The 22,924-nt window shown below is 39.9% G+C and overlaps 1 protein-coding gene across 4 annotated transcripts in view; it reads right to left on the reverse strand.

Moving 5' to 3' along the window:
• Positions 1 to 308: 308 nt before the first annotated feature.
• DIP2C (disco interacting protein 2 homolog C) overlaps positions 309 to 22,924 on the reverse strand; it is a 309,262-nt gene continuing 286,646 nt past the window's right edge. For all 4 annotated transcript variants that reach the window (XM_066551280.1, XM_066551271.1, XM_066551265.1 and 1 more), the window contains 5 exons: positions 12,645 to 12,702; positions 11,596 to 11,670; positions 10,469 to 10,643; positions 8,517 to 8,640; positions 309 to 3,867 (listed from right to left, as the gene is read on the reverse strand). In XM_066551280.1, the coding sequence (XP_066407377.1) occupies positions 3,615 to 3,867; positions 8,517 to 8,640; positions 10,469 to 10,643; positions 11,596 to 11,670; positions 12,645 to 12,702 (685 nt within the window). In that variant the 3' untranslated portion in view covers positions 309 to 3,614. The remainder of the gene's footprint in view (positions 3,868 to 8,516; positions 8,641 to 10,468; positions 10,644 to 11,595; positions 11,671 to 12,644; positions 12,703 to 22,924) is intronic.

Here is a 22,924-nt window from a genome sequence, read left to right on the forward strand (position 1 = left end):
GGAAAATGAGAGCTGTGGCCAAACCTCTTCTCTGGGAATGCTGCTACTCAGGAGCTGGGAGCCAGCTCTGAAGGTCTTTCTGGAAAAAGCCAATGGAAAGGGGCAGATCACATTTCCAAGATCACATTTCCATTGCCCAAGGCTCTGAACCGACAGGGAGGCTCTAGCCCCACGTGTGAGTGACCAAGCTGTAACCCATAAACTTCCACTGGCTGAAAGCTCCATCAGAGCTGTAAAACCTGGGTCAGGAACTTCCTTAGGTGCCTGACTGGCAGCATGTCAGTAGCAAGACCTTGCAACAAAAGTGATAAGTGACAAATTTGAGGAGTTTTACAGTACTAATGCTTGTTATTGCTTCTCACAAAATGTTACCAAGCTTACAATAATCTTTACACTTTCAGCAAAAATGTGAACAGTATATTTGAATATATTAAAAAGAATTAAAAAAACATTTCACAAAAAACATTTGTTGCCATATGAAAGTCTTTCAGCAATAAATGCCCACACCAGTATTTAAACATTGTTAAAAGTATAATGATTTGTACTAATAAATTATGCAACAAGAGAGGTAAACAAAATAAAATTACAGTATAGCTCTCCATGTTCCTCCACCGAGCATCCACAGCTCTCGGAAGCTCCATTTTAGATGACTAATTAAGAAACTGATATTTTCAGAGCAACAAAAATAAAAGCTTTTATTTGTTCATTTGAATATAAAACAGGCGTTATCACAGATGTACAAAGCGTACTGGTGGTTTAACATACAAGAAGGTTGCTGTCCTTTGCACATAAAAATTTTTGTTTGAATCTGTGATTGGCTGAGTTACATGAATTTCTCTAACCAGTCACCACACTCTATGAAATAACGCTGCTAACATTCAACTGATAAAAGGGACAGTCTTCCCTTGGGTAAAGTGTCAAGCAGGATTAAATATATATAATAAACAAGCACCATGAGGAATCTGCTCCTGTTTGATTAGTTTTGTGTTTAAATGTTCATTGTGTACCCTCTCTTTTTGTGCATGTGCATCGAGTTGATTACATGGTTTTGTCTGACTCCAAAAGCACAAGGTCACAAGACAAACATTTTATACATTCTCATGAATGGTTTATCTACAGTACAGTTTCTAATACAGAACAATCCTTCTTTATTGCTCAGTCTGATGGTGCTTAAATGTTTCCTTCCTTTTGCTTGCACAACAAAACCAGAAACTCAGTTTATCATTTCTCTTAACTCAGGATTTAACAACCACAGATGACAGGTTGCAGAAGAGAGCTGTTATTAACTGCGTTTCACAACTGCATTGCAGTTCTTTTATTCTCTACAAATGCAAAGTTGACTTCGTGAAGGTTAAAGTGATGCTTTGAACGACAGCGAGATTTGTTTTGCAGTACTGAGATCAGCGATAGCAGGACTTCACAAGTTAGTTCACACACTGCAATTATGTTTGTAATCAATCAACATCTTGTCTGAAACCTTACAACAACTTGCCATTAAGAACAGATTTTATTCTTTTTTAGGGAGCAGAAAATGAATTTGACAAAGTATGGGATTGGTCTGCAGAGCAGGAATAGGGCTATTCACAGGACAGGGAGGGCGGAAAAGATGGCCTGAAAGAAAACGCGTCTGACGTGGCGAGATGCTCTGTACTGTACATGCAGACTAAAACGTCCCTACCTTTTAAAAAGATTTTTAACACCCAGCATTGAGACTCCCTTATACGTGATATAAACATGATAACATTTGCCCTGCAACAATCTTAGTCATGCATATCCGGTAATGAGAGCCAGCACATGAACGTCATTTGGGACAAATAAGAAAAGCATTCTTGGACTGCAGCTGGTAAATCCCACTCTCGATCACAAACAGGTCAATTCAGTTACAACCACATGAAGGAAGGGGAAGGGTTTAAAAAAGGGGGCGTGGGGGGCAGGGAAGACAACAGAACTGGGGAATCAAACCCCTCTTTTCTCCAAAGGTAGTAAAATGAAGGCAGCTGTGATGCATGTTTTCCTACTCTTCTCCCGTGATGGCCTCAGGCTGGAGACCACGGGGCTCCTCGGCTCCTTAGCCAGGCAGATGGGTTCCTCTGATGGTTTAATGCTTTAGGGACTAGACATTAAACCATTCCTCTGATGGTTTAATGCTTTAGGGACTAGTTAGCAGATGCACGACCCGTGCCAAGGGTGGTAGTGACTGTTGGCTCCTCTCCGTTAAGGAATAAATTAAAGACCACCGGAACAATCGTTTCCTGTAAATGTAAACTGGAAGCGTTGGCCACCGAGCTACGTGTCCTAGCTGAGAGGCAAATTGATAACTCTGTGCAAAAAACCCCAAAACTTTTCCTTATAGCAGTAAAAACACCAACTAAAACAATGAAAAAAATTGTGCAACAAAGTTCTGCAGCTAGACAACAGTGCTATTCCTCAACCTGCCTTTTCTAAGTCTAACAAGTGTATGCACATGCCAGCACGAATATTTATTGTTGCCTCCATGGCAAAGAAAAGAAAATTATTGTAGTGCATTTTTCGTCTTAAATTCATTCACTGCCTTAAAGGCAGCAATAATTCCACTTGCTGGTATCTAGAGGATTCTTTTTGACAGGGATACTTAGCAATCCAGGATTGCTTTTTTTCTTTTTCCAAAAAATTTGTGAGTAACATTTGATTATCTACAGTGGGAGACACCATGCAAGTGACAAGTACTGCATTTTAAACTTTAAAATCTTTTGTCATTAGTGAATTTATATTTCATATATATATATTTGATGTGATACTATCCACTCAAGATAATACAACACTTTGTTTTTTATATTAGCAAACATTTCAAGAGTTTAATATTCTTGAATGTTTCTTCTCTTTTATACTTCTAAAGAGATCAAAATAAATTAAACGTTTTGTACATAATTACAGAAGAAGTAGTTAACTTATTTTATCTTTTTAGTTTAGTACAAAGATATTTGCAAGCTCATTGCCGAAATACACCTTATTTATAAATTTCTTCCATTCTAATGCTAACAGCAAAGGCTCTTTGGCCTTTGGGCTTTCAGCATCTCTGACAGAAAGCTGCAAGATTTCTAATTGAAAGGTGCTACTTTGGGTTTTCTCCTCGTACCACTATGTATTTTCCTAAGATGTGGGATCTAAAATGGCTTAAGTTAGTAATGGATCTGTATTCATCAGCCTTTTATGACATATTAAAACAAATGAAGGAAACAACTATTTGTATTAGTATGCAAATTGTTTTAAAAGAATCCATTTGGAGGGCAGAATAAAAAAAAAAGATCTACTTCAGCTTACTTAATGTAAAATACAAAGCCACATTTACTCAAAAAGCAGTATTGTCCAATAAGCAAAAAAAAAAAAAAAAGTTTAAAATGGGCTTTTCCAACACACTGAAGGGCCTTACCCCATAGTCCTTCTTTTCTAAAATTTAGTGGTAAAAGAAAACATTTCACATTATATTTCCTGCCAATCGTGACTGCTTTGAAAAGTCGTAATAGAAACAGTTCCATTCTGATGAGTGTCAGTATCTTATCTGCACACTTTTTTAGTGGACACAAAAAAATTTTATACATCTATAGTAAAGTCTATGGAAGCTTTAAGGTACAAGACTACATGTTGTAGGCCACATAGATGGGATCTAGCTGGTCTGCCAAAAATCCATCTCGTAGGTGCATACGTTGTTTCTCTCCACGGGAGTTGATAGGAATTACACCAATGTCCACAACCACCACCACCCCTACAATCAGATAATGTTCCTCCAGGACCACGTTGGTGACCAAAGGAACAAGGTCCAAAGCTTCTTGCTCAGATCCATCCAGCTCAACTACAACGACCAACAAATTTGTCCAGGTAAACACCGCACTGGAACAAAAGAAAAAAATCATATTAGTAATGGGTTTTTTTTCACCCATTTAATTTTTTATCCCTTTTCTTGCACCTTGGTTACCTTTTGTTGAAGCTCCTGGGGTTCTTTCCGTGTGCTCAGGACAAATTATACACAGCAAGAGAGAACACACTGCAGGTGGGGCAGAAGAGCCCCATGAGCTCTCTCTTTAACATTGCTGCAGTTTTAAGCATAGGCTGAACTTTACAGAAACTTGCCTGTCGTGGAAGGAGGTAGTAAGAGAGCACATGGTTCCCTCTGAAGCCAGGGAAGTGCCACAGCTCTGCTGTGTTCATGGAGTGATGTGTGTGTGGAGGTGCCTCCTCTGGGGTTTTTTGAAGAGCAGCCCAAAAAACCCAAGGAGATTAACAGAGGAGGCATCAAGAAGAGCAGCAGGAGCACAGTCTGAGCTGCAAGGTCAGTGGGATGGATAGCTCCTGCAGTGAAGGGTGTGGAGCCCTGGGAAGGCACATGGCACAGTGCAGGCTGACAGGGTGCCCAGGGAGGGGGCATCCTCCCCATGCCTGCTCGGCAAACACGGCCACGCGCCTTCGGGACTGGGCTGGCTGCTGTCCAGGCAGGCCAGAGCTCAGCACAAAAAAGCTGCAATTCTTCTGGACCAATTAGTTTCCACAGAAATAAGGCTGTGTCTCCATCTGTTTTATTTTGGCTGTTTTATTTCTGTGGGGTTTAAGGGGACAGGAGTTTTAACATTCCTGATTAACAGTTGAGATCATCAAGGGAACACCATTATCTCCAGTATCTCCTCTTTGCTAGAAGAACTTTGTACGTTCTTGTGGTCTCAAAGTTTTGGTTAAGCCCTCGAGCCAAAGCAGGTAAATTTTCTTACCTGGGACCATTTCTGGCTAAGGATAATGCATTTAGTCTTCCAAATATGGGGGCTGGGAGGGTATCAAAGTCTGGTGTGTGCTTCCACCCAGAGTAGTTTTACAGCTTCCCTCCATCCTCCTCCTCCTCACATCTCCAGAGTCTCCAAAGACTCTTGCATCTCATGGGAGGTCAGCACAGCTGAGCCACAAAGAGCAATCTCATTCTTCCTTGCAGGTGTGTAAGATACTTATTCCTCTAGCTTATTCCACAGAATAAATAATAATATTTTACACATGTATGCCATGCATCAAGCCCTGTACTTTACTCGCCTTTACCTCATAAAATCAGGGATAACTTCCCAGAACTGTCTTGAGCATAAGCATCTGAAAGTCAGAATATATTATGTACATAAGCCATCTTCAAAAAGAGCTTCTTACCCTAAGGTCAATGCTTGATTGAGACAGAAGTGCACTGTTTTAGCCTCCTAAGACAGCTCTGAAAATCCATGTACTGTGGAAACATATCTTACTTTGCCCAAAAATTAGCTATGAAAATGTGCTCTATGTTGATGCTTGACAGAATGGATTTTAGGAGAAAAGTTAAAAAAAAAATTCAGATCCTGCCAAAATACTATTTGATTGAATTCTTATGTGCTTATTGATCTGGAAAACTAATGAGCAGCCAAAGCAAGGATGAGAAGGCCCCTTTTAACTTAGTACTGCTGTGAAATGAATTTTCATTTGTAATTATGTTTTCACAGACATTCTAGTAAGTTTTGATTGATGCTGAATATTAACAAAATGAAGTATCAATCTGCACAGGTGACCATCTCCAGAGAGGTCCTGGAATTTTTATTGATTGCTGTACAAACATCTAAATTAGTATTATATATATTTTAACAAAAAACCTGGAGAGGTTTCATTGAAGTGTGAGTTAGCATTTAAAACCATGCCTGGAAACTATTGCTTGTCTGTTACTTGGGAAAGCAATTAAGAGCAAGATTCAGGAGCAGGTCCCTCAAACATGGTTTAGAATAAATTAGTTTGTCTGAATTCAGGAAACTGGTTCCCAAAACTTTCATGAAGCTTCTATTCAGTCCTAAAATCAGTGACACTCCCAAGAGGCTTCAATTTAATTTAAAACTCGTTTCATATGTCATGGTTCTCACTCACTGGTGATCACTGGAAGTAAAAGCAAATGTTGCTCTTTATGTTCTTACTGGTTGAGATGAATTTACATTAGCCAGTGTGTCTCTCTTATGCATACATCAACTTTCTAGCCCTGATGAATAAAAAACTCAAACCAAAAAGCTAGGGACCAGGAAGGCTGACCTTTCCTTAAGAAATAATTGAGTCACAATAATCAAGTCACACCCAATAGATGCAAAACAGTCAAAGCACTGAGCTGGGAATGGCCCCTCCTGCTGCTTCCACATCACCAAATGCTACAGGAAAAACAAGGAAGTTGTCAAAACACCTCCAGGGAAAGAAACTCCTAATTGTTTTCTTCTCCAAATACCTTGTGTAGCTTTGTGTATACAAACCACTTCTAAGCAAATTCCAGGAAGCTCTGTTCTGTTCCTCTTTTGAGACTTTGACATTTAAATGAGTCAACCATGTGCTTTAATTAAAACACATACATTAAAGCACATACCACATTTTGTGGTATTAGAAACACTTTCAAAATGCACAGTGTGTGTTTACATCACAATAAAACCAGACTGTGCCACTCTTTCACTTGTTATGTCTTAAGACACAGGAGGTCCAGAATCAGAGGCTGTTGATTTTGTGCTAAAATTTCTTCAAAGACAAGAATCATTTTAAATGACCTTTCAGATCTGATCCTCAATGACAGAAGCTGCCCAGCAGGATCACATGTCAGTCAGCACATCCCTGAGTCCCTCAGTGGTGTCCAGTGTTACAGAATGAGCTGCATTTCCCTGAGGGTGTTTTACAATCTATCAACTGGACACACCCAGCACCTTCTGTGTGCAACAGGAATTGGTGCAGTTATATCCTTACTGGGGCATTGTAACTGAAACAAGAGGCTCGTGCCCCTGTCCACAGAAAGGGATATACAAATTATAAATAATTTAAAAAATAGCTAGCTGGCCATTATTTTGTCAAGAGGTGTTTCACAAAGACAAAAGAAGGATGTCTAAGAGAAGCTGAAGAAGTTATGTCAGAGAAGTCAAGGACAATCAGGATGAGGACTGTAAATGAAAATTCCATGATGGTTATTTGGCAGAACATTGGTTAGGAAAAGGCTGGGAACTGTGAGCAAACCAAATGTTGTCTCTCTGAATAACTGTGTGTCCCTTTTCTGCAGGGATCACATCTGAGACACATCTAATTCATTAACAATCTCTATTTTGAGAGAAAACCAAGCCTGAAATACTGGCCTTAAATACTGGCCTTTGGGCAAAGGGTAGCAACATTACAGAGAGTTTTCTGAATTCTCACTTCTGTGCCTTGCACACAATCACCCAACTACTGGGAAGAGTTAAGGTACTGAGAATAACCTGTGTGTACTTCCTGCAGAAATTCGGTGGTGTTTTTCTTTGGTTGTTCCAGCTTACCCCCAACCCTTTCTTAGTTGCCATTTTTCACTCAGGATTTCCATGGTTGTGGCACAAAAAGGATCCTCAAAGGGCTCTCAGCAATCTTGAAGGCAGGTACATAATTTAAGCATTTTTTGGTACTGAAACCCTGCAATTTCTGCAGTGTTCACTGCTTTATTCACTGCCTGTGAGCTCATAATTTGAGGGAGCACCACCCTCTGACAAACAGATACTGCTGAGCACAGCAATTTATCAATCTATGGCCATCTTATAATAGAGCAGTCCTTAAACAGCTTGCTCTGAAACCTTTCCATCCACTGCTGGTACGGATCTGACACATTTTCAAGGGGAATTTCCTGACATTCATAAAGTGTTCACACTGTTCTATATGAAGGCACAGAAGCCAGTTCCCTGTGTAATGCCTGTCTGGCACAAGACCATTCCAGCAGTGATGATGCTCAAGGGAGGAGGCAATAAGGCAAAACCTCAGTTACAGTCAGTCAAGCAACTAATTGTATTCATTTTAACTGATATTTAAGAAAAAAACCAAGTCTTTTACTAAAGACCAGTTCAGCTGCTGTGCTTCATTCATTATTAAACTTCCTGCTCCAGGCCACACCTCTGCAACCAGATTGAGAAGAAAAATGCACTAAATTGCTCTGGCTATTGCAACAGATTCATTTTGGCTGAAAGGTGAATAGCTGAGCTGTGGTTGTAGCAAAACAAAACAACTACCTGACCGAGTCTTCTGATGCAAGAATAATGAAAAGCAATTTGTGCTCATGTCAGACTCAAGAAATGATTTCCTGCTGTGTACATCTGAGGACGATACATTGATTAAGACAACATTATTATTAACTCATTGATTTACTGCTTCAATTTCCATTGTGACCTTGATTTGATCACTGCTTGATTTATTAATAACCAATTGAAAAATAACAGTGTGTTCACTAATAAAATTTATTAGTGTGTTCATTTGTTAGAAATGTTTGCTTGCTTACTCCTTAAAAAAAGAAAAAAGAAACATATTGAATGAACTTATCTAAAATCAGTCCTTTCTGATTAAATCTGTTTGTGAAAAGTTTCATCCTAAGGACACATTTGCAGCCGGGTAATAAATCCTGTGACCATCCCAACAGGCCATTTCCTGGATCAATTGCAATATCCAAGGAAAAAGCCCAGACATTACAGATATTTGAGCTTTTTCTAAGGGCCCTGGTGTTCTATAACCCTTACCATTCAGTGATGCTCTTGTGTGCTCTGATGACGGAGGTTTCGATGTCGATCGGGTGGTACCTCATCCCTCGCAGCTCCATGGCTTCATCCAATGCACCCACCACATAAAGTGCATCATGGCGCTCTGGAGGAAAGGGATAAAACAAAAAAAAGAGAAAGATTCTATTCTCCAGTACACTAAATTATAGAATATTCACTTTAAGAATTAAGTAAAAAAAGTACAACGTAAGTTATCCTCGAATTTCTGAAACCCCGAAGTGATTTCTGAACTAATGAGCATTTTCCATTACTGAAGTGGAATGCAGAGCAAAAAACAGAAGAAAGGAAGGCAAAAATGCTATTTCCATTTGAAAAAGACAAAGGCAGAAATCTTTATCCAAAGACAGTGGCAGAATTCCTGATTTTCTCCCAGGTGGATGCAGAACACATCCTTTTTGTTTAAGGCACTCTGAATAGACAATAGGTTCCTTGTTTCTCTCTGTTTTCTCAAAGAGAAAGAATAGATTTGATCCTGACAGTGTGGCTGATGTTCTTCCAATTGCTTTGAGATGGTCACTACAAGTGCTTTTAATCTATTACAAAGGTGTTTATCAATAAACTAAAAACATGCTCTAGCTAGATAGCAAATTGCTTATTCACGTAATTTAAGCATAACACTTTTATAGCCCATATTTTTTACCTACTGAAGAAATAAATGAGGCTGAAATTACACTTTTAAAAAGATACTCAGCTGAAAATAAACAATTACATGCTAGTCATGAAAAAAAAATTGCTAACAGACCTAAAAGCAGATAACTGCTTTTAAAAAGTTTAAAAGCAGTTGACTCTTTTGCCTGAATTTGGATAGTTGTGTGGTGGTATTGTAATGACAATGAGGTCTACCTAATAAAGGATTGAGAACTTTCTGCACTAGGAGCTAATAGTAGGAGAATGGAGCAGCTCTTTGCTAGGAGAATACCTACACTATATGACTGAGTAAGTTGCAATATCCTCAGAGAATCCTGAATTTTCTCAGTGTTGGGCAATCAAAAATGAAATGAAAAAAGCCTGTGCAACCAAAGTAAATCTCTCCAGAAGGTGCCATTATAAGGACATGGCAACAGGCCTAATCCACAGGGAATGCTAAAATGTTTTCAGATTGGATGAATTCTTTCTTGGCTGAATAGCAGCTATTCTACTGGCCCTGGGATCACTCCTGGAGGTGTTCACAGCATTGCTGGAAACCCTACTTGACCAACAGCCTCCCCTGGCCAGCTCAGCTACAGCCACTTGTGGCACTGTGCTACTCAAGAATCACAGAAAAAAAAACCCAAAACATTTTCCCAAGCACAGCCTTTGTGTGCCTGGCAACACTGGTTCACTTACATGTGTACAAGAGTCAAGGAACATCATTCAAACAAGTGAGGGAGTCCTGTACCTTCCTGGCAGAAACCCAAACACCCTACAGCTTCTCTTGCAGGCTACTGCTTGTGTTACATTTCAGTACCCAGCCCTCTGGGGTAAAGTCAGGAAAATCTGAGGAATGGACAGATCCTGTGATTAGGTTTATAACAGAGCTGGTGGTCACAGGAGGGACAGGGCTCAGACTCCCACCAGGCTTTTCCCACCTGCACAAATGCATTCCTGGGGGCACTACTGCCAAAGCAAACAAAGGCAATTTCAGCTGTATTTCATGTTTTTCCAGCTGAAGCACTGGGTACATTAACAGTGCCAAAAGGTCACTGGTGGAGGGGATTTATAGTACCTGAGGTACAATAAAGAAAAAGCAACTATTTCAGTAGGGAAATCTTGCCCTCTGGTTTATTTTCTGATTATTTTAATTAAGGGTTTCTTTGCAGTTTTACAGGCTTCACAGATGGAGCATGTTAGGTACCACAGGGCCAGAGGGGCAGTGTCACCCAACAAATAATTCAAATTATTTGTGTAGACCTAGATGGTGAGAAACTTCTTACCTCCATTTGCATCTGTGAGTTCTGTTCTTCTCAGGAACCCCAGATAACCAGTCCTTGCCCAAATAGTCTGCGTGTCTCCAAAGCTGAGTCTTGAGTTAAAATGATCTGATTGCAAAGATTCATCTCCATAGATGGTAAAATACCCACTGGCGTTGTGAGTGCTGTGAACCCATATCTAAGTTAAAAGCAATTATACTGGTATTAATTAAAGTAGCTTTTGAGAATGAAGCATTATTGAAAATTCTTGATGCAAATATTTTTAGTCATAGCTAGATAATACTAAAAATGTCTTTTAACACTGTTCTGTTTCAACACTGTTTCTGAACCCATAACTGACCCAGCTCTAGCACAGAGACCCGAATCTGCTTTTGTTGAAGTTGCAGGGCAGCTCTGAGCCATGCCACATTCCTCACTCCTGGTTCAGTGAATCTACCCCAGCAGGGCATCCTCCATGAAGCCCAGACAGGCAGATTATTTTGAAGGGTGAGGCCAGGGACCTTCCCCCATGGAGAAGGATTCATTCCATCGAACCTGAAGCATCATGGAAGTTTATACAATTTCAAATTAATGAACTCTTACAGAAACTCACAAATTAGACTGTGGTTTTAATTATGATCAAACATGTTCTTCATTTTGTTAACTAGATTTTTAACTGCTTGGAAATAACATAATTTATTTTCTCACTCTAGAAACACAAAATAAATTCGAAAAACATATAGTCTTGCTCAACTCAGCTAATGAGAGTACTTCAGTGCAGTGAAGCACAATGATTATGGAGAACAGCACAAGAAAACCATCTAGCTGAAATTAGACTAATCTATAAACTTACTTTTCATGTAAGCTTCCATCAGAATTAGCGAAGCACCAAGTATAAAATACAGTTAGGAAAAGCAGGTATTTTTTCATTTTTTATATTTGAGGTATTAATATTTAGAAACAATTTAATATCAATTTCAATAATGACACAAATATCATGATCCACACTTTATAATGTTCAGCAGAATTCACTATTTTCCTAACTGAGCATTTGGTAAGATGTATCATAGGAAATCATTAGCATGCACAAAAATAGCTTTGTCTCTGGAATTTAGTCCAGAGCATACAAAGTTCAGGTTCTCATGACTCACCTCACCAAGATGAGAATCTCCTAAGGGTCCCTTTGTTTCTGGATTAGCAATAATGATACGTACTCCTGGGAGGATCTATTGACAGAAAACACGAGGCAGTAAGAAATCAGGTATCACCTTATGCAATTGTATGCTGATGCTTTGTCCCCAAAGAACCTTCATTACAAACTGCAAGAAATCCTTAACAATCCTTAAAAGGTTAAAGTAGACTTATAGTGCATAAAATATAAAATAATCCACAGATATGAAAAGTTCTGAGATAATTGGGAAATATGACAAAACTGCTTCTCTTTGTGAATGCTGTTCCATCAATAAACCTCCTCAGAAATCAAATGTTCACCTGCAGAACAAAAGTCTGACCAAATGGCCCCTGTTTCTATGAGAATACATAGTAGGATAGGAAAAACCCCAGTGAACCTTTGGCCTAGAACAAGGAGAAAGCCAGAGGCATCATGCAATCACCCAGAATAATGACCTGCCAAAGTGCTCATGCAATGGACATTCAGCAACTACAGAGGTGGATGCTGAGCCCTAGAACAGAAAAGGGAGCATCCTCTGAGCATGAATGTCTGCAAAGCCGTGGCCAGAAAGCTTTAGATGAGCACCCAGAGCAGCAGAGGCTGCCCCTCTGTCCTCCCCCTGTCCCCAGAGCCATGCCCCAGCAGGGACAGTCCCTCTGCAGGTGATCAGTGAGCTCAGCATTGGCCACCCCAGACCAGCTCTCACTGCAGGTGGGCTCTGCATCGATGGCACTGCCTGCACCATTTGTCAGCTGCCTCAAGAATGACACACAGGGGATGAAAAACCTTCTGTTTGCATAAAAGAAGGAATTGATTTCTGCATAAAAGAGCAAGGCACAGGTTCTGAGAGAGCAGTAATGCATCAGTTACTGCCTTAGTGCTGTAACCTCAACAGTAAAGGAAGGACATCAATCTGCACAGCTAATAGTGCCTGCCCCAGTACCACATTCATGTAAAAATGAACAGAAATGGATATTTACTGAAAATATGACCATAAAAGTTACACTTAAATCTTCTTTAAGTACTTACTTTTCCAGACTCCATGAGAGGCAAACTATGTGGAGATCCTCTTTCGACTAAACGAACTCTGTAAAAGAATATGTGTAATTCACAGTTGTGTTTATTTGCTTTTTATTAACATTTATTTCTGAAAGGAATGGTTAATGGTTGCAGAGTTTAATTTATTTTTGCAAGAGTTGAAGCTTATATCCTGTTATGTGGAACATAATCAGACCCAATATGTAAAATTAGTCAAAATTTACGGAAGGAAAATAATGAAAAAAAGATGTGTGTGAACTTTTTCTTAAATAATAAATTCTTCAAATGTAGTTGGTGCCTTCTATTTGCTTTTGATAGACTTTTGTAAATGGAATTCCACGCACAAGAGGGATCTAAAATATTGATTTCCCACAAGAACGTCATAAAAGCCAGGGCACAGACACAAAAGCATGTGAGCTGAGTGAGCAACCACATTCCACAAGTAGCTGACAGCTAAAATCAAAATCATATCAAAATAACTCATAACCTGGCCTCAGCTTCAAATCTGCCTTTGCAATCTTTTAATTATTTTCAATGGACAGTGGTTGATATACATTTTAATATTTAAAAAAATAATTTAATGAAAAATGTTATTACTGCTGAGATCAGATCCATTCTCAGAATGTGACTTTCTCATGCTCTCTTCTTTTTTTAGATAAGTTATTTCCCCACTAAGTGAACTGGAATGTCATCTCTTCTTCAGTGGTATCATGGCCTGGAAGGAAATTTCTCATTTAACCTTAGAAAAGTACTCAGCAGGTTAGAATGAAAGAGACTCCCAAGTTCTAAAACAGCTGATGATCTCAGCCAGTACATGGCAAAGAAAATTTGGTAACATCTAGTTATTTCTGTATCCTAAGTAACTTAAAAGTTCTAACAACCATGGAAACCTTAAACTTCCCACTTTTGAACAATATCCATAAACCACTTAAGCAAGCTAAATCTGGACTTGTGTCTGAAGAGCTGTTCTTATCTCTTTCCTCCCCCCTGAAAGACAAAACCCCACAATACAAGATGCCTAAAAGCCAACCAAGTAAAAGGTAAAGATGAAACATCAGAAAACAAAAAAACAGGAGGAGATGGGTGGAGACCTGGATCCCATTAAGCTGAGCATAAAGCTGAGTCTATTAGGAACAGTCACAATAGATCTTTTTCTGACTGTTTTGAGGTCTTTCTATAGACAGAGCATGGCAGTGCTCAGTTTGGGAAAGGAGGGTTGAGACAGAGAGACCTCAGCTAGAGGTCCCTTTGGAGAACAAAGCTTTGGCAAGTTCAGACCCTAAGCAGAAAGGAGATGGAAAAAGATCTTTCTCTTTTTGTTTTTCACCTTTCCTCTATTTCTTTGCTATTTCTTAGCTCCAAGAGTCTTCTATAAAAGGTGAGACTGTTGAGGTCAAGGCAGGAATAATGAATAGTGTTTTATCTGCAGTTCTGGGAAGTCTCTCAACCTGGATGAATGGGGCAGGGCTAAGCCCTGAGATATTGCACGTCAGCGTGAACAATTCCTCTCACTAACAGAAAGATACAACCCAAACACTCAGGAATTTCAGACCTTTTTCCAAGTTGTGTTTAGAGGAAAAGGATGTGAAGTGCCCTACAAGGGCACTGCCTGGAGCAGGCACTGTTGGGCAGCTGCAGCCTGACCTACAAGGTGTGTAACAGGAATCACTTTTCAACACTTGTTCAACTGCCACTAAACTCCCAGACCAGGCCTAAAGCACTCATTGCCCCCTCTGTGTGTTACACTGATGTCATACTGCCCTTGTTTACACTGTTGTGTTACATCTGTCACACATGTCTGTGTTTTTGACATTTTCTGCTGAGCTGAAAAGCTGCAGAGCCACCACTGGATTGATGGCAAAAGCAGTGAAGCTACAGCATGCATTTGTCCATGCAGGCACACAGACACAGGGCAGCAGAAAGCCAGCCATGGGAGCCTCTCTAGAGTGTGTGTGTGCAAGGCTCAATCAATGCTGCTCCATAAAGGGTACATCTGCATCAGCCACACTTGTGGCAGCAAATGGCAACCAAATGGCACACAACCACACAAATGGCAGCCAAATCATAAATATTTAGGAGTATTAGGCAAGGGTTTTTAAAATAACTCTGTATATGTTGAAATGAAATCAAATATTGCAAAAGGCAGCTGCTACTAATGCCTATATATTTCTACCTTTGTATATATATATATATATATATATATATCTTTGTTCTGTAAAACCCATATCAGTCTAGAAATAGAGAATGCCTTTAACTGAGTTCTTCCAAACAACTGACATCTCCAATCTTTCAATAGGTATTTGCAGACAGGCAGCTACTCCTGGAAGAAACAGTCATCATCTCACCCACTTGGCACCTCCTTTAACAAAGTTATTTTACCTATTATTTACAAACATTTGTGAAATTGAGAAGATCTTGGAAAAAAGACAATTTAGAAAACCTCAGCCACAAGCACTATTAACAGTGATGGTGTAACAAAGGTCAGGAAGCACTTTATGGAATTTAAGACAGGTTTAAAGAGAATTCTATTTGGATAACAGTAGGAAAAACCTCCAGGGCAGGACAAGTGTGTGTCAGAACTGTCCAGCTGCCCAGAGATACTGGTGCCCTTTGCTCCCTTCCTGTCATTAAGACATGCCTCCATGAAGTGTTGCTGGACTACAGGCCTAGCAAAAATCACAAATAATAAATCAAGAGATTTGATGGTCAGTGGCATGACTACTGGAAAAGAATCAACAGTGATAAATCTGACAATCCCCTCCTTGCTTTCAGCACCTCTGCTTCCCATCTTGTTCTTGGTGTATTCTTCTAGTTCCCTTTTCCACCTGTTTAGTTTAACCTTGCCTGATTTTTTAGCACATGGTGATCCACAGAAGGTGCAATTTCTCACTTTCCAGCTCTGTTAAACCTCTCCCACCCTGTGCTTCCCACCTCACATCCCTACAGAGTTTTCATGGCACTGCACTAAACATAGAAACAGCATTTCCTGGAGGTTTTCTGTGAGGGCCCTCTTAGCATCCAAAACTTTGGATCCCTTTTTAAAAAGTTTCTGTTAAGCTCACAATTCATTGGGGAACACACTGTTAAACCTCTAACAAATCCAAAAATAATAAAAAATGTTTTGCCACAAAGATATTTAAAAAAAATATAAGTAAAACATGAGATTCTGATGTTAGTAACTCTCATGTGCATTCCTAATTTTAAGTGCTTAGCAGTTTCATTAACTCTACTCTGACTAGATATTGTGAATAAATCATGGGCATTAGGCAATAATTTTTAAAATGAGTTTTATTGTGCCTCAGCATAAAATCATTTAATTGTTCCCACTCTTCCTTGAGAGATTTCCCTTTTTCCACTGAAAAATGCAGACACAATCAAAAACTTCTTTACTTCCCTCTTGAGCAAACAGCATCACTATCAAGGCTGCTCTGGTAGGCAAACTAAAAATGCAGAGCACAGGGCCCATCAGACCCTTGAAAACAACAGCCCTGAATTACCCAGGTGATGCTGGCAAAGAAACACAGAGCTCCCTGCAGCCTCCCTAGGACAATGGCAGCAATCCCTCTCCAAATTCCCAAATAATCACAACCCCCTCCCAGGCAGTGCAGGTCCAGGAAGGGCAAGTCCTGTTTCTCAGCAGTGCTCCAGAGCTCTTTGTTGGGAATGCAAACAATTTCTTACAAAGTGAGCCCAGAGCCTTCCTGCTGCTTTCTCCTGCTGCCCAGTCCTGCTGGGAAGGGCAGAGGAGAACATGGCACTAGAGCCAGACTGGGCAAAGAGCTTGAAAATCAAGTGGATGGTTGGAAACATGCTGCCCTTGGGTGTGAAAGCTTCTTCTGCACCTTCTGGTGGTTTGCAGCCAAGCTGAGAGGGAAAACATAAATGAGCCACACAGTGTGGGGCAGACACAGGGATTCTCCCCCACTAAATTATCTGATTGGAGGGGGGTCACAGAAGATGCTTAAGAATTGTTTCACTGTTGCAAAGCTATAACCAGGGATGATACACAATGAAACTGTAATATTTACACAGAACAGTATAGAAGAGTATATTTTTCTTAATTTTTTTCCAATGGTTCCTAAGAACATCTTAAAAAATTCTCTCACTGGAGCTGTAGAGTTGAGAAAACTGTTTCAAAGTCTGGTTTCTGGGATTTAATGGGGAATGCAGCTACACCCCCTGTATGTGCCAACTTCTTTTCTTGTTACAATTTAATATGTTGAACATATTTCACCTTCTTTAAATCAAACACTTACTGTAGAAAAATAGGACTGAAATCTGACTTCAGAACAGGAACTGGCCAGCTATAGCTAACCAGGCACTGCAATCACTGTGCAGCAAAGGGGTATCAAAATGCAGCAACAATGTCTCTCTGGAACTGAAAATTTTGTTTATGCTCCATTTTAGATCTGGTTCATTTGGTGATGAAAACTCTCCAAAATACACTGCACAGCTTGCTAGTGCTCCACAGTAATGAGAGAGTTTGTCAGCAGAGCTATTAACTCTTGCCTTGGGAATCTGCAGGGGCTGGCACATGCAGAGTGGTACTAAGCAAGACTACAGTGCCAAAACTGGGCAATCCTTCAGAGCTGGCTGTGCTGCTGCTCAGAGAAAGAGTTTGGATCCTGTGATTTTAATAGAGATGGAAAGAAGCTATGAGGTCATCCAAGTCTTGCTGCCTGCCAAAAAAAGGCTGCTCCCTGCAGTGCACTTTTGAGTGCTTTGCTTCTGTTAGAGTATTTCAAATGATGGGGCTTCTTTCACTTCCTTTCAGGGCTTATTCCTCAGCTGAATTTTATTTCAAATCCAGGAACCTTTTTCATTCTGTGATGCTTGGCATGAACCAGTCTCAGCTTCCTCTTATTATTTCTACCTCTCTACATCCAACTCAAAGGAGCTTTTCCCCAGTGCCCCTGTTCACTTTCAATATAACTCATTGCCTTTTGAAGAGATTGCCTTTTACCCTACCACTTGGCCAAACCCCACATCTTGAACTTTTCTCTTTCCTTTATAGCCATTCCCTCAAGCTGAGCCATGGCAATTGCCCTCTTCCTCCTTGCCTGTGTGCCAGCATCTTCTGTCAGCCAGGCTTGGGCACTGCCATCATCTGCAGCTCTGATTTCTGCCACCAACCCCTCCTCCTGCCTGGAGCACCTCCCACACCATGGCACAGCCCCACACCATGTCACACACCATGTCACAGTTCCCACACCATGTCACACACCATGTCACAGCTGTCACACCATGTCACACACCATGTCACAGCCCTCACACCATGTCACTTCACAGGCATGCCAGCTTGGAAGCCCAACTCTTTGGTCTCTTCCACACCAGCTATTTTGCACTCTCAATTTCTTTCAGCATCTGTTCTTGGATGCTGCCACTCTTAAAAACCTTCAGCAACAAAGCCCAGAGGAAGCCAAATAGGATGTGATAAACATGTAACCCAATGTATTCAAGCCCCCTCCTTGCCCACAGACTTTCTGTGGCTGAAAGTAACAGCCAGTGGTCTCTGGTTTCATTCCAGCCCTGTTTCTTAAGTTTACCTACTGACCATCATTTACATTAAAAGTTAAGCTTGTGGGGGAAAAGTGAATATTTTCTTATCTTGCAAGATATTGATGTTTTGAAATTTTTTCTGTATTAAACTGGAACAAAGAAGTTAAATATGTACAGAAGTTGTAAATGGAATCTAAAATACCATGTGGCAGGTCAGAAAAAGAGGTTATTTATGGTTAATATTTCAGTGCATTTTGTTTTGGTTTGAAATTGAATGAATTAACTCTCCAAACTGAAAATTATTTCACCAACATTATGATCAAAAATTTAAAACTTAATGTGTTTTGACCACTTTGAAAACTCTTCTTCCTTAAGCTGAAAAGGATCTGCCCAAACTGACTCTTCTGAATTCAACACAATGGTCTTTTACAGTGAAAAAAGGGCCAACTACCTAATTCATCAGAAACTGTAACCAAAACCAAATTGCAAGGCATTTAATGTCAGAGACCTTTCATGTGGCTACATCCAGAGTACAGTGGCTTCCCAGTTCTGACTGAAATCATTAAGAACTGCTGCCATCAACAACACCTCTCAGACATGCATCAATGTCCAGTCTCAGATGGTGCTTGGATAAGGCTCCTGGTGGGACAGGGCTGGTGCAGCCTCTTCTCATTTTCTGTAGTTAAAAGAAGGATGGGCACTGTAGGTAACAGTGGGTCTGGACTGGGTCAGGCCTCCCTGACACTCAAGACTGTCAGTGCATTTTCTCTTTACTCAAATAATGAAATGTTTCTACATAAATGATTCCAGAATTAACAAGTCAGTGAGCTCATTCAACCAGAAAAATGGAAATATGGATCAAAGAACATAAGCTCTGCCTTCTAAAATCATGGGCAGGTTCAAATGACAAATCAGAAAAGTAGGAAAATTGCACAACTGAACACAGGCTGAAGGGAAACTTTAGATAATGAAGACATTTCCCTGCATCATCCTGGTTTCCTCAGAGCAGATTTTCTCCTATCCCATGATATATTCAAATAATGGATAAATACAACTAAGACTGAAAAGGGGCTTTGGGGTTTAGGCAAACTTTAACCAACTGAATGAAAAACCATTAAACTTTCTGTATGCTTTTAATCCCATTAATTTGATGATCAACAAGAATTAGCACTAAATAATTTCCTTTAATGCAAAGGAATACTTCACTATAAACCTAAATTACACTTCATGTGCCAAGTTCCCTGAGATCAAAAGCTAAGAGCTTCCAGTCCTTCAGATGGCTGGACAAAGAAGCAGAAAAAGTTACACAATTATTTAAGACAGTTCAGAAAGCTGCAAACAAATCAAAACGGGGCAGGAACTCTGGTTCAGGAAGGGAACACTCAAAGCTTCACAGATTAAAATAGCAATAACAATTTTATCATAAAAGATTATGGGAATATGTAAAAAGGTTATGTTTGCTTTCAGCTTTAAAATGTTCAGCTGCCATCACACATTCAATTTGTTTAAATTAACTTTGCACATTGTTTAAAGCACAGTGTACAACTATTTCAAGAGAATGCAGTGGACCAAGACTCTGGAGAATTTGGTCTCCCACCTTGCATCTCAAGCACCATCACCTTTCTCTGTGCTTCAGGTTCAGCTTTGCAAAACCAGACATAAAACTGCTCACAGCTGTTATATCTTTTTACTCAGATTACAAACCTCCCAGGACATGGTGTTTATTAGTAATTGTTTTTACAGCATTTTCATAATCACAGTTGAGATCTGATAATTCTCTCTAATGCAATATGCTTTCTCTATTTTGTAACCCTTTGTCTTCCTAGTCCTAATCTCTAAAGAGACTTCACATACAGGGAAAAATTTAATTATAATGAACTTGGGATCTAAAAATATCTTGAGCTAATGGAATTAGCTTATTTGTTGTTAACAAATGATGGAAATTATTTTAACATTGCTAATAAAATATTCACACTCTACATTCCCACAATGTAATCAAAAGTGGAGTTTTTGAAATCAAGTAATTTTCTTTAAGCTGTCCCCTTCTCTTTCTATAACCTCCAAATTTCCCACCATTAGCTGAGGCACCCTGCATTTTTGGGAAAGAATCTGCACAAAGCTCTCCTTAACAACAACCAGGGACATTTCCTGTGCTTGGAACACCAACACATGGAGCTATTTTCTCAGTCCAATGAAAACTGCAGGTGAGCACTCAGAAGGAGAGGTGAGCAGTGCCATGAGCAGCAGTGCCCTGTACATCTGCAGGCACTGAAAAGGGACTGTCCTGCCTCAGGAGACTCCCTGGGAACCAGGGCTGAGCTTCTTGAGACTCTTGGCTTACACAAGTTCATCTCTCCTCACAGACACTTCCATTATATGCCATACTAAAAAGGACAAGTTGGGCTTGAAGCAACATATTAAGATCCATTGAAAGGAGCCATTTAAGAGGGTATCACATCTGTAACTAAATTAGTGTTGTATCCTTATATAAATAAAGAATGCTTTTACTTTATTCAGAGCTCTCCTTCCCAAGCCCAACCATTCCTTCAGTTTTCCTTCAGCCAAAGATTTTACTGACAACAGGAGCCAAGTGAGTGCCTGAGGCTGGCAAGCTGGAGTGTGTCCCAAGGGTGACAGAGCCCATTTCCCAGGGGTAACTGGCAGCACAGCACCCTGTGCTGAATTATTTGTCCCAAAAAACTGAGTGTGTGGCATGGCAAAGGCCCTGTCCTCCTGCAAAGGCTGGCAGGAGAAGAGGGGAACAGAAAAGGGGATGGAGAGCACATAGGAAGCTCCATCTCTTAGAGCACAGCACAGTCTGTGGCTAGAGCTGCAGGAGCTACAAAGCCTTGTTCCAAATCCTGCATATATTCATTATTTCCCCTTCCAAAGCAGATGCCTTGTGAAATGCCCTCTAAGGCAGCAGTGTGGGAAAGCAGCACATTTTCCTCCACTCCTGAAACAGCAAATGTACCCTATGCTGATCACTTGGCATTTCTAAAAAATCAGTGTTTAGCATTCCATTAAGAGTATATACCAAAATGAAGAAAGCAAATTGTTTCAGAACATGCTATCTGTAAAAATCAAATACATAATACATCTTACTTGCATTAAAAAAGGAAGAATCAAAATTCCATTTTATTAAGACATTTCTGTAATTGTACAGCTAGACTCATGACAAAGTCTGGGAGAGAGAAAGAAAGAAGTATGGCTTTTAGGTAATAAAAAAAGGGAAGAAATCTGAGCAGCCAGCTTGTTTTATCTACTTCCAGCTTCCATGAGAAGCATAATTGAAAGAAAAGGACCTGTAACACCACAGAAACTCAGTACACTTGGAAATGGGAAATCCTTTTTTTTAACAGTGTCAGACACTCCTCAGGAATAAATATGTTGGTGTATTTTAATAAGTTGGAAATGTAATAAGCAGTGAAATTCCCAATAATTTTACTGAAATTTTATAATTTCACCAAAATTATTGTTACACTCAAAATTGCTTTGTAAAAAAAATGGAACCATTTGCCATCTGGCTCTTTTACTCACAGTGGAAGAATGACATGCAAATGCTGCTTGCAAGCAGTAACACAATAAGTGTACAGCTGCAGTACCCCCACCTTCCTGGACAGCTACAGCTTTTTGTTTTCCCTTTGTCTTTGTATTACATGATACACAGGACAGTATTCTTTTTCCCCTAAGCCATCCAGGGACATAGAACTGGAATTTCTTGATTTGTAGTCAAACTGTGCTAAATCACATCCTCTCTCAAAAACCATATTTGGAGCCAACTCTTATTGTCCTGTTCCACTAAAATTATGATGAGCTTTTCTCTTGAAGATGGTTTTATCAAGGAAGAAATGGGCTTGTGTCAAGGGAGGAAATACTTCAGTGACAAGTAATTTTGCCTTAGAAAGCACAAAAATTACTTTGTAGGGCTCTCACCCCCCCCAGTTCTTGGACATTTCTCCCTTTCTTCTGCCCTGCACAGAAGTTGTGCTATGCCTGGAAACATGAGGCAGCTTTCAAAGCTCTTTAAAAAGTACATTTACAAATTTGGTTATAACTCTGGATCCTCATGGGTGAACAATATAATTTCTCCAACAATATTTGCTCCTCTTCAGTTTCCCAGGCCATCAGCTTTATTCCTAATCACTGACTATTCAGTGTACAGAGATTAAACAAGTTCTCCTGATGCAATCAGAACAGCAAGAGAGAATCTTGCCTTCTCTCCAGACAGACTGGGAGTTCTCTGAGCCAGAACTGAGTGTTCACATGATGCTTATCAGCCCAAATGAACTTTCCTTTCTGGGAGATTTGTTTCCCATAGATCAGAAACAATGCCAAGGGGATTCTTGAGACAGCAGTGTTTGCATGGCAGAAAGAAAGCACAATACTGCTAAAAGGCCAAGGCTGTATCTTCTCCTGAGGAAAAACATGAAGAAGAAGGAGGGTTTTGCCAGTACCATGACAAACAGCTTACACTCACAAATAAGATTCTGAAAGCTAATAGGCAAAATGCCTAAAAGCCAGGCAGTTCTACAAAGAGTCCTCAAAACCAAACTGCATCATTTCTTTTTGTAAATCTTTGAGGGACTCAGGTTTTATTTTAAAGACCTCAGGCTCTTCTCTCAGCTGAGTTACCTCTACCGACTCCATAGGGGTGCAAATCTTTTCACTTTCCTGAAAAAACTGGTTTTGTGATAACAGAAAAACATCCAAAGAGCTAAAGCAGCAGACAATATTACAAAAAATTATGGGTGATGTGTGGAAGTTGGAGT

This window comes from Molothrus aeneus, chromosome 1 (assembly GCF_037042795.1).
Source record: "Molothrus aeneus isolate 106 chromosome 1, BPBGC_Maene_1.0, whole genome shotgun sequence".
NCBI lineage: Eukaryota > Metazoa > Chordata > Aves > Passeriformes > Icteridae > Molothrus > Molothrus aeneus.